The 15,628-nt window shown below is 37.9% G+C and overlaps 1 protein-coding gene across 1 annotated transcript in view; it reads right to left on the minus strand.

Moving 5' to 3' along the window:
* Positions 1-15,628, minus strand: part of Fam120c (family with sequence similarity 120C) — a 132,218-nt gene that overhangs the window by 27,603 nt on the left and 88,987 nt on the right. Inside the window, exon 10 of the mRNA XM_028772643.1 lies at positions 8,517-8,766. Coding sequence (XP_028628476.1) covers positions 8,517-8,766 — 250 coding nt within the window. The remainder of the gene's footprint in view (positions 1-8,516; positions 8,767-15,628) is intronic.

The raw sequence follows: 15,628 nt of genomic DNA on the forward strand, positions 1-15,628 counted from the left end.
ATTACAGACTTACTGATACCTTGAGCAGATTTAGACTGTCTTTCTTGTTGAAAACTACATGCCTACTTTGACTAGAAAACTATTGTCTACATAGAATTCTGTTCCACTTCCATACCACAGTTCAAATTTACATATTTTAATTTTACTTAAGCAAAACAAGAATCATCTATCTTGTTTGACAACTAAGTATTTACATTATTAACAGCATTTAAGTGGGTTTAGCTGTGCTTTTTATTGTGTCTCAAAACAATAGCTTAACTTTCCTGTATGTTATTTCTCTCTACTGTTATGCATTTGAGTAACTATGCAATAAGTCTTTTTCTCCACATTTAGCAATGTAAATGTCTATGAATGTAATTTATAGTATATCAATAACTAGATTTATTATCTCTATTTCATCCTCAACTATCCCTGTTATATGGCATTTCAATAATAACTTCAGATATTATAGTCCAGCTGACAGTTATCAGCCTCCATTTTACTATTCGGATGTTTTAAAAAACAAAATGAAAATGCTTCTTGAAACAGCAAGCCACACTGGGCCCAGTTACAGAGAGTTCCTTGCACTAGTCTATGCTTCAGTCAATATAGCTTCCACCAGGCAAAGCCATAGCCTGAAAGGCAGCAGTAGCAGGCAAAGCATTTCTAAAGTACTGTTTATAGGTTTCACCAATAGGACCAAGGTCATTTATACCAGCCAGTTGGTCATTGTGCCACATTAGTGAAGCCACAGTCTAAAGCTGTCACAATACTCCACTCACAGAGTTTGCTTGGTTTCTTCTATTGTCCTCTTCTATCCTCCCTGGCAGACACTGTTCACCTCAAGAGTACATGTATGTCTAGCTATTCCCAAGCGTACTAACACACCTTGACTGTTGGAATAAATGGCTTCTGGGGCCTTTTATGGTGTTAATCAGTTTTCTAATCAGGTGAAAAGCAACTAAGCCTTTGCTTTTACGAGCCCCTCTAAGAGAAAAAAATCCCCACACTAGCCACTAAAATCTTCCTTTAGTAGATTTAATTTTTGCAGAAAGTTTAGAATGTTCTGAATTTATAGTGTATATGCCTGCATGTATGTGTGGGCATATGTGTGTTCCTCGGTACACGTGTAGAAGTCAGAGGATACAGGCTTATGAGAGTCAGCTCTTTCTTTCCACCATATGGGTCTGGAGTTTAAAGGGATTATCAGTCTTTCAGGAAGATGCCTTTATCTGCTGAGCCTTCTAACTGGCCCTAGTAGATTTTATGGTTTTCCTATATGTGATATGCCCTTAGGAGATACATCAAAAACATTAAATGATGTTTTGTTTTCATATTTTACTAGGTAAGTTGAAATGCATATTTATTTATCCTGTGAGTGTTTTGCACATATGTCTGGGTACCACATACATGCATGCCTACTGCCTATGGAGGTCAGAAGAGGGTGTCAGAGTCCCTGGAACTGGAATTATAGATGGTTGTGGGCCAACATGTGGACTCTGAGGAACTCTTTAGATTAGATAAAATTTTGATAGAAAGAACAGGGATGTATGCCTCTCCACATCCAATAGGGCTACATTCTACCTTAAAAGTCAGAGGTTTTCAGTATGCCTCCCTCCTCAGTGATGACAATTATATATACAAATGTATACCTTTGAGTTAGATCAGTCTTTCCTAAAAGGCTATTTTTCTAGGATATAAATATATGAACTTTATGAACATATATTTTAGTCACAGTATCTCCAGTATTACTATATTTCCATGGGAGGCATCTTTTAACTAAAAGTAAATGAAGTAATTGAGAGGGACTGACTCCTGGTATTCAACTAGGCTAGAGTTCAATGTGCACACACTGAGTTCACTTGATATTGGTAAGCAATGTCATGTTTAAATTATTCTTCACTTAAAGTTAATTTTTTAAAAATTTCAACCACTTTTTACATTAATTATTGTAAGTACATTTCTGATTTTTAAAAATGCATATGCATACATGCATGTGCATGCATCTGCATGTGTCCATGCATGTGTTCAGTGAACAACTTGCTGGGGTTAATTCTCACCTTCCACTAGGTGCGTTTCATGGGTCACATTGGGTTGTAGGGTAGACAAAGCACTTTTATCCACTGAGCCATCTCAGTGGTCCAAAACTGTACTAAAAAGATTTTATCTTCTTAAAGAGCAGGAAATGGTAGTCAGAAAAATTCGGGGCGGGTTTGAACTCTATCTTCTGTGACTTTCTATATCATCACTGTCGGGCAATGCTCTGTAAGCTTGTTTCCTCATTTATGCTATCCGGCACTATTATTATAAGATTAGAAACATCAACCACAAGGCACATGGTAAAAAAGAGAATAGTACCTGTTGGTGATGATTTAATAAACATTGGGGTACTGGTTAATAATGGGCAATTTTACCTTCAGATACTGTCTCTTAATTCTGAATATTTTCTTAAAAGTAATCTTTTTTTCCTTTGAGTTTGTAGCAGTGTGCTATCATTTGTCATTGTCATTAGTAGGGTTATCTGTTAAATTATCTGTCTGTCTTGCTTACTGTGATAATCTCAATTGTCAGGTTGATGAGATCTACAATCACCATGAAGATAGGATTGTCTTAATTAGATTAACTGAGGTAGGAAGAACCACCCACAATGGGTGTCACCATTCCCTGAGTTGTGATCCTGTACTGTATAAAACAGAGAAAGCTAGCTGAGCACCAGCCTTATGTTGCTTTTTCTGGACACTGTATACAACATGACTAACTGCTTCTAGATTCGGCTACTTTGAATTCCCTACCATGATGGACTATATGCTTGAACTGAGATTCAAAATGAACTCTTTCTCCCGTAAGTTGCTTTTAACAGAGTATTTTAACATAGGAAACTGGAAAAGAAATGACATTTAGTATTTGATAAATATTACTACTATTTGGTGCTTTGTGATCTGTGATACACTAGAAAATCAGATGACTAAATTGCAAAAAAAAAATGTGTTTAAGGCTAAACAAGTTAAACAGGAGCCTGAGAGTTTCTGTTAAGGACATTCCCAGGCCTTATTAAAACAATACAATATTTGTGTTAGATGCTTCTGGACACATTCTACACAAACAAGACAACCAAGTAAATAGGAAAATATGCTATTCCTAAAGAACTGAGAACAAAGATTAAAATGGGCTGGTTCCATAGACAAAGGCACTTGACATCAAACCTCACAAACCTGAGTTCCATCTCCAAGTCCCATGTGATGGAAGGAGAGAATCAACTTCCTCAAGTTGTCCTGACCTCTGTATGTGAGTTATGGCAAATACATACACATATATAATAAAATAAATAAATGTAATGAAAGAAGGAACAAAATACCTAATTTCAGAGTTAATATAGGACAAGTTTTTAAATGACATATTTTATTTTATGTGCATTAGTGTTTTGCCTGCATGTATGTCTGTGTGAGGGTGTCAGGTCCCCTGAAAATGGAGTTACAGACGGTTGTGAACTGCTATGTTGATGCTGAGAATTTAACCCAGGTCCTCTGGAAATGCAGCCAGTCTCATCTGGAAATGCTGAGCCATGTCTCATCTGTGGCCCAGGAATATGTTAGTGATGTGATAGATAAAAATCTGTATCTATTATCCATTTGGGGAAAAATCTCATGTGTCATCAACCTGATTGTCAAGATAGTTAGATAACCAATACATTATATTGAGCATCTATTATGTAAGAGGGACCTTGCATGCATTATTTAAATGTTCGAATGGCTCTATGAAGAATTATTTATGTTACTTACAGTGAAAAAAACAAATGTTCAGAAAGGCTAAAGTAAGTTACCAAGATAAAAAGGGCCAAAACAAAAATCTACACTGAGGCTGAATGTGGTGGTCCATAACTGTAATCCCAACACACAGGATTAGCCTCAACCCAAAGTGAAGGCTAACCTGGGATACACAGTAAAACTCTGTACCAAAAACCAATGCAAGGCCAGCAGGATTGCTCAGCCTATAAAGGTGCACGCTGTGCAACCCTGGCAATCTAAGTTCAATACTGGAATATATGCAAAGGTGGGAGAACCAACTCTATAAAGTTGTTTTCTGAATCCTACACGCACATTGTGGCATATGCATCTCCTCATCCACATCATGTACACACATGTATAATGATAATAAAAACACCATTAAAACTAAGATCTTCCCAGCTTCAAAATTCAGTTTTCTATAACACACAGAAACAAGAATCTGAACTACTTACTATAAAAAAATTACTTTCAATGCATTACCAAATAAACGATCAGAAAGCATAAAAGGGAAATATCATCCCTGATTACAGTAACATATCAAGTACTTAGGAATTAAATTGTAAATATCAGTAGAAAAAATTAATCTATGAAGGCATGAAGAAAGAGACCTAATCAATGGGAAAGGTAAACTATGGTCTTTGGACACAAAGACATAACATTATAAAGATGTCAATGCCCCTAAATTAATCAATTCAATGTCAAATTAACCTTCAATAATACTGTTGTAGAAATTAAATTACATATTATATATTTTAAAAGTTAATGAAATGTAAAAAGGGTATAATTTTGAAACAAGACATGCAGAGTAATTTGGCCTGCCTGATATTAAAGAAAATTTTGAGCCCTTAATAATTAGCTAATGGAACAAAACAGAATAAATGAATGGAGTATGTGTGTATGTGTGTGTGGTGTGTTTGTGTTTGTACTGCACGTGCACATGTGTACAGAGGAAGGTGCTTATTATAGATCAGCAAATCAGTGGGGAAAGAAATATTTAATACACGCAAATGGGGATCTAGCCCAGTAAATGGAGAAAAGTAGGTTAAGACCCTTTTCTTCTGCATATCTAAGATAAGTATATACTATATTAAAAACCTTAAAAACCTTACCTGAAAAGTGTTACAAAAAATATCTTTATGAACCAGGGACATGGAGAATTTAAGATATCAAACCAAGTTACTGGATTTGACAAACCAAAATATGTGCTTCTCAATATGGAGAAACATTTATTGAGATCTACAGTTCATTTAGTAATCTATCAAGAAGGATACATAGAAACTAGAGATAGACAGGTGAATAGTGTATAGATAAAATACATTAATAGTAGACTACAGGTAGTGTTCATATTGATGCATGCTATAATATTCTAACTTTTCTTCATGTAGAAAATTATAATAATGGAAGACTTGGAAAAAATAAAGTAATTCTGTCAGATAAAATGATGTTGTACATAAAATCTGAGCAAACTGTGACAGACCAGAAATATACATGCATAAGAATACAAATATACAAAAATTTCTGTTATGCATCTCACAAAGAACTTATACAATCAGCAAGTAAAAGAGACATAGTCTAATAGAGAGTTTGCAGAATAAATAGATGAGCAAGAAAGCTCAAGTAGGTGAGGAAGAGATGGCTCAGCAGTTAAGAGCACTTGTTCTTGCAGAGGACTCAGGTTCAGTTCCCAGCATCCATTATCAGGTAGCTCACAACCTTCAATTCCAATCCAGGGGATCTGATACACTCCGGCTTCCATGGGCACCTTCTCACACATGGAGAATATACATATGTACATACACACACACACACACACACACACACACACACACACACACACACACACACACATATATACACATACACATTCAGGCACACACATATACGTAAAATATAAATAAATGCTAGAACTTTAAATTTTATATTTAAAAGTTTGTTGTTTGATATGGCATCTCCCTATGTAACATTGACTGTCCTGGAGCTTTCTATTTAGACTAGGCTGGCCTCAAACTCAGAGATCCACCTGTCTCTGCCTTTCTAGTACTGGGACTAAAAGTGTGTGCCACCGCAACTGGTATATTAAAAAGTTAGTACAAGGGTTTCGAGTGATGGCTCAGCAGTTAAGAGCATTGGCTGTTCATCTAGAAAACCTAGTTTCAACTCTCAGCACTGATATGACATCTCAGAACCATCTGCTTTCTCGTGGCCTCTGAAGGCACCAGGCATACTTGTGGTACACAGACTATATGAAGTCATAATACTCATAGACATAAAATTAATTTAAAATCTTGAGAGTTAAAAAACCCTCAATTGCTAATAAGCTCAAAACCAGAAAAATGAGACTGTTGTACAGTTCAAGTTAAGAGCAATTTCTTTGCACATAATCTTTAGAAAAAAAAAAAGCAAAGGTCATACTCATCAGTAGTTAAAGAAAAACAAATGTCAAGATATTGTATAAAATCTACAAGATTTTGATTGTATGATAGTTAGTACTGGAAATATGAAGAAATAGGAAAATCTAAGTGTTATTATAGGTATATAAATTAGTAAGGCTATAATCTATTGTAATTTGGTAATATTTAGTAAAAAATTATAGGTATATTTTATAGCAGTAGTTCTCAACTTATGGGTTGTATGTGACCCCTTTGGCAAATATCTGTCTCCAAAAATGTTTGCATTATTATTCGTAGCAGTAGCAGTTATAAAATAGCAATGAAAATAATTTTATGGGTGGGCGTCATCGCAACATGAGGAAGTGTATTAAAAGGTTGCAGAGTTAGGAAGGTTGAGAACCACTGTTTTATTGGAATCAGAATTTCTGGGTATTTACTTCAGGTACACTGACAAAGGAACACTAAAACACACATTTCATGAAAATATTTTCTGGAAACTGTAGGGATAGCTAAGTGGTTTGATTCATAGCACCTACATGGAGGCTCACAAGCATGTCTAATGCCATTTTTGGAAAATCTGACAGCCTCTTCTGACCTTTGTGGATACTGCATGCATGTGATGCACAGAGATACATGCAACCACATACCTGTATACATAAAATCAATAAACACAGTTTTTTAAAAAAGCATTTATTGAACCCACTGAGTGAAATCTCAAAGAACTGGGAAGAAGTATCTATCAAGAAATCAGTGAAATATTGTGATAATAGTATAATAGTATAATAGTTGGAATATAACCCCAAAATCAAGAAGAACACGTATGAATGTGGGTAGATTAAAAACAACTGAATGGATGTAGGCATGTATGCCTATAGTCCAATCCACTAGGGATAGTGAGTAGAGAGGATTGTTTGAGCACAGAGGTTCAGACAAGCTTAGTTACATAGCAATAGTCCATTTGTCCTGGGTAGCTTTATGTATACTTGACACAAACTAGAGTTACCTGAAAGGAGAGAACCTCAGTCAAGGAAATGCCTCCAAAAGATCCAGCTGTAAGGCATTTTCTTAATTAGTGGTCAATGGGGAATGCCCAACCATTGTGGGTGTGGTACCATCTCTGAGTTGGTGGTCCTGGGTCTATAAGAAAGCAGACTGAGCAAGTCATGGGGAGCAAGCCAGTAAGCAGCACCCCTCTAGGGCCTCTGCATCAGCTCCTGCCTCCAGTTCCTGCCCTGTTTGAGTTGCTGTCCTGACTTCCTTCGATGATGAACACTGATATGTAAGTATAAGCCAAATAAACCCTTTCCTCAGGAACTTGCTGTGGTCATAGTATTTCGTCACAGCAACAGTACATGTTGCTTAATGCATGTCTTAATGAAGACGTGGAATCATAAACTGAGATTATCCATATAACAATCATTCCTAAGACATCATTATGATAAACAAGATCAAATAAATTAATATTCAAAGAAAGAAAGAAAGAAAGAAAGAAAGAAAGAAAGAAAGAAAGAAAGAAAGAAAGAAAGAAAGGTAAGCAACAGAAAGATATGGAAAGTAACCTAAGGTCAGAAAGAGAGATACCATATGCTGTCTCCAATATTTTATCCTAGCTGGTAGTTTTTGTATATGTGTGTTTAGGTGGAAGTGAATGTGTGTATGGTCAAGATACCAGACATGAGTCCATGAAGGGGGAAAAAGAGGCTTTCAGAGGAAGAGGATAATAGAACACATGTGAAATGAAAATGGAAAACAGGATATGGGAGGTTAACTAGGAAGGAGGAGCAGAGAGATGCAAGAGAGGAAGGGTGAGGGAGAGAATCAACCAAAACAAAGGATGCATAAAAAGAGGAGAAATCTTGATAATAGGTGAACTAATCAAAAATAATAATAAACAATGAATGAGGACTGTTGGCAACAAAAGATCAAACAAATCAGGGCTGGAGAGATGGTTAAGTGTTTAGCAACATTCTGTTTTTCCAGAGGACCCAGGGTTTGATTCCCAGCACCCACATGTTGGCTCACAAATATCTGTCACTCAGGTTCCAGAGGATGCAAAGCTTTTCTGGCCTCTGGGGGAACTACATGCACATGGTGTACAAACATACCTGCAGGCAAACACCCATCCACATAAAAATAAATGACTCTAAAAATTTTTTAAATAAAAAATTGAATGCATGTATGTCCAAATGATGATATGGGATCACAAACTGGGACTATCCATATAACAATCACTCCTAATGTTTCTGAAGGCTAAGGTTAAGTCAAGCATAAACCAAAAAATCTCTTCACCTTGAAATGCTATAAGAAAACACTTAAGGAAGATGTCAAAAAGTAAAGTAGGAGTGTCTGTTGTATAGCTTACCGGAGTACACAGCACATGAGCAGCAGGTGGGTTGGGACATTAGCTGGATTGAGCATACTGGGTGTATCTGACTTCATACAGGCCAGGAAAGCTCGCATCCTCCTGTTCTTGTCTTCAACTGCTTTGCCTAACCAGAGCTTCTTGAGGTTTGGGCAAGTCCATTCCCGAAAAGTGAGTGCAGATACCAACTCAGGGGTCTGAGGTGATTTTCCTTTATATGCAGACCACTCTTTAAGGATCACAGAAGGAACTGAGAAACAGAAAGTCAGGAGAAATGGGCTTCACAGAAGCTGAACATTACTGTAGCTGCCTACAACTGACAATCTATTGTACTTCAATATCTTTTTATTTTGGTCACTGTAATTGTTACTGTTACTATTAGTAAATCCTAGGAGTCACAAGCATTTAGTAGGCAGTTGGTACCTAATTATCACATTAATTCTCATAAAGATCCAGACAAAGGGAACAGTCAAGACAAAATTTTTGTAGAACATGGTGCTTAGTCTGCAAAAAAAAAAGTCATGATCCCATCCCACATAGTTTTGAAAATATGTTGAAACTCATTTTTAAGTAGATATACCAGACTAGACAAAGACAGACATCCAAGGAAGAATTATGTGAATACTTGGTTTCCTAATAGATTGTAGGATATTCAATTTTGAGTTCTCAAACAAAATCCCCCAAATCTTAGCAATTTTGGAACTTTGGTACATGTTGGGGGCTAGCCTAGGTAACAGAGACTGTCTTTGAAACCCCAAAACCCAAGTCCTTCAAATCCAACATCAATTAGATTTACAAAGGTGAAAACACAGTAGACAATCACAGCATCCAGCACATCTTGGATTCCTAGTTTGTGGTCTGTTATGTAAGATGTGTGGTGTCCACTCAATCCTCCAATTGAGTTATTTCCTCTCATTTTTCACTTTTTGGAGAGATTTTTATCATGAATGTATGTCAAATTATGCCCAATGCTTTTTCCTATATCCCCTGATAAAACCATATGAAGGGACTTCTGGTCTGGGCCCGAGAACACAGCAGATCCCAGGTGGCAGCTCTGTACCCAACCTCTCAAAACCCAGATGAAGAGGGCCTCCCAGGAGCTCTAACCTGGGCAGTATCTCAGCTCAATTCCAGGTGGATCAAGGACCTTCACATAAAACCAGCTACACTGAAACTAATAGAAGAGAAAGTGGGGAAAAGCCTCGAACACATGGGCACAGGAGAAAAGTTCCTGAACAGAACACCAATGGCTTATGCTCTAAGATCAAGAATTGACAAATGGGACCTCATAAAGCTGCAAAGCTTCTGTAAAGCAAAGGACACAGTCAATAGGACAAAACGGCAAGGCAACCAACAGATTGGGAAAAGATCTTCACCAACCCTACATCTGATAGAGGACTAATATACAAGATATACAAAGAACTGAAGAAATTAGACTCTAGACAATCAAAGAACCCCATTAAAATTGGGGCACAGAGTCGACAGCCTAAAGCCTTCAACCATCAATGTGACTCGTCTCACATCAATGTTTTGGGGTTGTGAACTTGTCTAAGACCCCCCATAATTAGACATCCAAATTCAAAATTCACATAGTTGGGATTGATCATAAGACGCCTTCTCTAACTAAACAGAGAAGGGGGAAATGCCAGAAGCCAGTACCCTCGCCCTTACCCTCACCCCCTACCTTTCCCCACCTGCACAATGTCCTCTGAAGCTTGGCAACTGCAAGATCCTGCTTGGCAACTGCAGATAGACTCAAAGCAGTGTACCATATCTTCTGAAGAATAGCAGGGAGACCATAACTCAAGCAGTGTACCATATCTTCTGAAGAATAGCAGGTAGATCATAATTCAAGGCACTGTACTGTATAGACCATGACATGTTTCAAGGCACAGGCCAAGAAGATTCTGTACTTTTCCACCACCTGGCCCCTCTTACCCCCTCCCCTTGTAAAACATGCTATAAAAAAGCATTTCATGTTCAAAAAAATAAAAATTAAAAAAAATTGGGGCACAGAGCTCAACAAAGAATTCTCAATTGAGGAAGCTCAAATGGTTGAGAAGCACCTAAAGAAGTATTCAGGTGGCACACACCTTTAATCCCAGCACTTGGGAGGCAGAGGCAGGCGGATCTCTGACTTCGAGAGTTCGAGGCTAGCCTGGTCTATGGAGTGAGTTCCAGGACAGCCAGGGCTACACAGAGAAACCCTGTCTCAAAAAACCAAAAAAAAAAAAAAAATGTATTCAGCATCCCTAGTCATCAGGGAAATGCAAATGAAAACAACCCCTGAGATTCCACCTCACACCAGTGAGAATGGCTAAGATCAAAACCACAGGTGACAGCAGATGTTGGCAAGGATGTGGAGAAAGAGGAACACTCCTCTATTGTTGGTGGGATTGTAAGCTGGTATAAGCACTATGGAAAGCAGTCTGGCAGTACCTCAGAAAATTGAGGACCCAGCTATACCACTCCTGGGCATATACACAAAAGATGCTTCAACATACAACAAGGACACATGCTCCACTATGTTCATAGCAGCCTTATTTATAATAGTCAGAAGTTGGAAAGAACCCAGATGTCCTTCAATAGAAGAATGGATGCAGAAAATGTGGTACATTTACACAATGGAGTACTACCCAGCTATTAAAAACAATGAGTTCATGAAATTCCTAGGCAAATGGATGGAGCTGGAAAATATCATCCTGAGTGACGTGACCCAATCTCAAAAGAACATACATGGTATGCACTCACTGATAAGCGGATATTAGCCCAAAAGCTCATAATACCTAAGACACAACGCATAGACCACATGAAACTCAAGAAGAAGAAGGAAGACCAAAGTGTGGGTGCTTTGGTCCTTTTTAGAAGGAGTATCAAGAGACTCAACCAGAGGTCCCAAGGTCTAAACCTCCAGCCTGAGAGCACAAAGGGAGGGACTCATGTCTCCATCTGTATAGGCAATTGAGAGTGGCCTTGTCAGGCATCAGTAGAAGTGGAGGGCCATGGTCCCTGAAAGGTTGGATTCCCTAGTGTTGGGGGAATCCGAGAGCAGGGAGATAGGACTGGAAGGATGTTCGGAGCACACCCTCATAAAAATAGGAGGAAGGGGTATGGGATAAGGGGTTTGGGGGGAAAATGGGAGAGGAGATAACATTGAAAGGTAAATACGTAAAATATCCAATAAAAAAAACAGATAATGGGTCTGGAAAAAACAACAAAAAAGATAGTTTACTTATTTCAAATTATTTTCAAAAGTTTTTAGGAGATGCTAATTGGCTAAGATCTTATTTTAAGTTCTCCACAAAAGAATTTAAGTCTCTGTTTAATATTCTCAAGAGAGATGTAAATCCTAATTTCCCTCAACAATTAATTGACAAAAGAGGAGTAATCTCACAAAAAGTAGAAGAAGCTATTATTAATCTATATATTATATAGTCTGATTAGTTGTTGGCTGTTCTATAACAGTCCTTTGATAAAAGAGATTAATAATATAGATTTATATTTCTTTAAATAGTGTCTCCATGACTCTCTGAGTGTGGAAGGAGCAGCTGCTGGCGCTTCTGCTCTGATTTTACAAGAACTCTGAAAATTCAGCTTTAAAAACAAAAGAGGGGGAATGATCCCCCCCCGAAGGAATCCCCCAAAATATTCTCCATCATGTCTTGTTCACCTTTAACTCTCTTAAAACTGAAAGCTTATGGCAAATCTGCTGCTGACTGCCTCTAGCATCACCGAGATCAATAGAAACTATGCCACAGATATGGGGAAGGACCCTCCAAACCTTAAAGGGAATGGCCCGGACCTAGTTCTCTTATGGGGCCGAGGATTGATATGCCTGTTTGATACCACAGAAGGTACAGCTAAATGGCTACCAAAAAGATTAATGAAATAAATAGATACCCCCACAAAGCCAGGTCCAACCATAAATAAGATGAATAACAATTGACATCCAGGAAAGAGAAATCTCCCTGAGAATTCCTTTCTTTTTCCTTTCCAGGAAAAAAAGAATCATCTGTGATATCTGCTGTTAGAAGTTCTAACCCAGATGCTGGCCTCCGAATTTATACTACTCAGACCTTTGACGGGCCATTATTGACAAGAACATCAAACAGCTAGAGATTGACATCACTAATCTGAAGAAATCCCTCGTTTCACTGTCTGAAGAGACCTCCTAAAATTGCAAAGATCCTTATTGGACTTGATTTACTCTATTACAATAGAAAAGGCTGTGTACAGCTCTTGACTGTGTACAGCCCTTAAAGAAGAATGTTGTCTTGACATGGACAAGACAGGGATGGTTAAAGAGAGCATGAAAAAGGTCAGAGAAGGCCCTGAGAAAAGACAGAGAGAGAAAGAGAAAGATGAATGCTAGTACAAGAATTGGTTTTCAACCTCTCCATGGTCGTCAACCTGACTTCCTCGCATCTTGGGACCATTAATTGGGGTATTTTTGCTTATTTCTTTTGGTCCCTGGGCCTTAAAGAGGCTGACTAACTTTGTGAAACAATGGATAAATAACTTGGTAGCAAAACCTATTCAGATACTTTATCATAAATTAGCTAAGGAGGACCACGAGACTCAAGATGAGGTTGTTACTCTATCCAGGGTACTCCCCAAACCCATCTCCATCCAACCTAAAAGAGGGGACTTCTGCCCCTAGACCAAGCAGAGAAGGGCCACCCAGAACCCCCTCTGACTGGCAATCTGAATTCTTGCTTAGGCTGTGAGGCTAAGCACTGCAAGGGAATATAAATAAAAGTTAAAAATATCTCTCTGGGTTTCCCGAGGGACAAGCCTGACTGCATAGGGGTTGATGTCAAAAGTTTCCCCTCTCCAGGAAAAAGACATCAGGATGGGTATGGCCCTCATGCTTCACTGGACAACGACAGGGGGACCAGAGCCATTACAAAGTCCCCTTCAATTACTGGAGGTCAGGCCTCTATCCCCGCCTTCGCAAGTTTAGAATTGTCACAGCCCTTCTATACTTAGAGAAGGGAGGAGATGTCAGAGGCAGCCCTGCTTATACACTGAAGGCCTAAAAGCAGCCATAGGCCTAAAATCAGCAATAGGCCTGTCATACATGTATACTAACACCAAGTCTTGGGTCTCTGTGGAAAAACATTGAAATGGATGGCTATAAGTTATTGTAAACAGGGAACTTTTAGGGAACTTTTACCAGCCTGAATAGCAATAGACCTTGTAAATAGGTAGTCTTGGTGTATAGTACCAACTTAGATAAGGAAAAGTGAATCGTAGGCAGAGTCATAGTGACCTGTCCCCTGAACCTTCACCCAGCCAATACCCTGTGCTGAAAGATATCTGTACTCCCCCTGAACACTCACGTTCTGTTGTCATCCCTTTCCCCACGTTCTGTCTTTTTGCGTTTATAATCCCTTTGTGAATAAGCAAAAATTACAATTTGATCTAAAAAAAGGAAAAAAATGAAAAAGATAAAACCATATGATTCTTTTCATTACCTTATTTAGACAATAGTTTAATTTTAAATAAAAATTTAAATATTTTATTAACCTTGCCACAACAGAATAAACCCTATTTAGCAAAACAAACAAAAAAATACTACTTGCTTTGGTTTTGTTTGAAAATTTAAAACCTCAGTGTGTGTGTGTGTATTCTATGTTATTAAATTCTACTAATATTTTTGTTTCTTTTTTTTCTAAGAAAGCACATGGCATGTAGCCCAAGCTGACCTTGAACTCTCTATATACATGATATAGGCTAATATTTATAAAATTTTTATATCTATATTGTCTTAATCTGTTTGTATTGCTATAAAAGAAGCAGCATCAGCAGAGGTAGTAGTGCACACCTTTAATCTGGGCACTGGGAGCTACAGACAGGTGAATTTCTGTGAGTTCAAGTCCATTTTGGTCTACATAGTGAGTTCTGAGCTAGCGAAAGCTACACAGTGAGACCCTGTCTCAAAACCCCATAGATTGGATAGATGGCTTATAAACCACAGATATATATTTCACAATGTTCTAGAAGCAGGAAAGTCAGTGCAGAGAGACACATTTGGTCAGAGTCTGCTCTCTAATTTATAGAAAGCTAGCTATCTTATTATATTTCCACATGGCAGCTCTCTAGGGTTCCTTCAGAAAAACACAAGTGCTACTCACGAACGTCGTCTTATAATCACCCAATGAGGGGTTAGTATTTCAATTTATCAATGCAGCAGGTATGAAAAAGCATTCAGTATAGCACATACTGACAATCTAGGATGTACTCATACTGACAGACTGACAATCTAGGATGTACTCATACTGACAGACTGACAATCTAGGATGTACTCATACTGATGTGACTATTCTACATTAGAGAGTGAAACTACCATTTTAGTTCCGGTACTGTTTGTTTTGTTTGCTATTGCTCAGCTTTATGGTTATTCCCTTCCTATGAATTACCTGAACTAATTTTAGAATCTTATATTGATTTATTTATAATAGTGATTTAGAGTGTTATTCCTGGTTTTTTTGTTGTTGTTGTTTTGAGACAAGGTCTTACTCTATAGACCAGGCTGGCCTCAAACTCAGAGATCTGCCTGTCTCTGCATCTCAAGTGCTGGGATTAAAGGTGTGTGCCACCATGCATGGCTATCTCTCTATATATATGTATTTTGGCAGGTGCAAGATCTTGAAACCATGACTTGAAGTATACTAAGCGCATGGTCAACCACAGTTATATCCTCAGCTGCATTATCTACATAATTTAATATCAATAATGTGCATTAAAAAGATACACAAAGAGAAAACAGGAATATAGGTCAGTGGCAGAGTACATGTTTGGTATCCATGAGGCCCTGTTGAGTCTTTTAGCATTAAAACTAAATAAGTAAATAAACAAATTATATTAGTAGATATTGGTATTTTGTCAATTCAAATGAACTCCACTTATAACTGTCTAAAATATATTCCCTTTAAAAATGTTTGTTCATTTAGTATGTGTTTTAGGTGGGTAAAATCATGCCACAGCCTGCACATAGAAGTAGTTCTCTGCTTCCACCATGTAGGTTCTGAGATCCAAACTTAGACTGTCAATGGTAGCTGGCCTTTAGCTGCTAAGCCATCTATCTCCCTGACCCTAAATAGCTTCTA

This window comes from Grammomys surdaster, unplaced genomic scaffold, assembly GCF_004785775.1.
Source record: "Grammomys surdaster isolate TR1022 unplaced genomic scaffold, NIH_TR_1.0 216, whole genome shotgun sequence".
NCBI lineage: Eukaryota > Metazoa > Chordata > Mammalia > Rodentia > Muridae > Grammomys > Grammomys surdaster.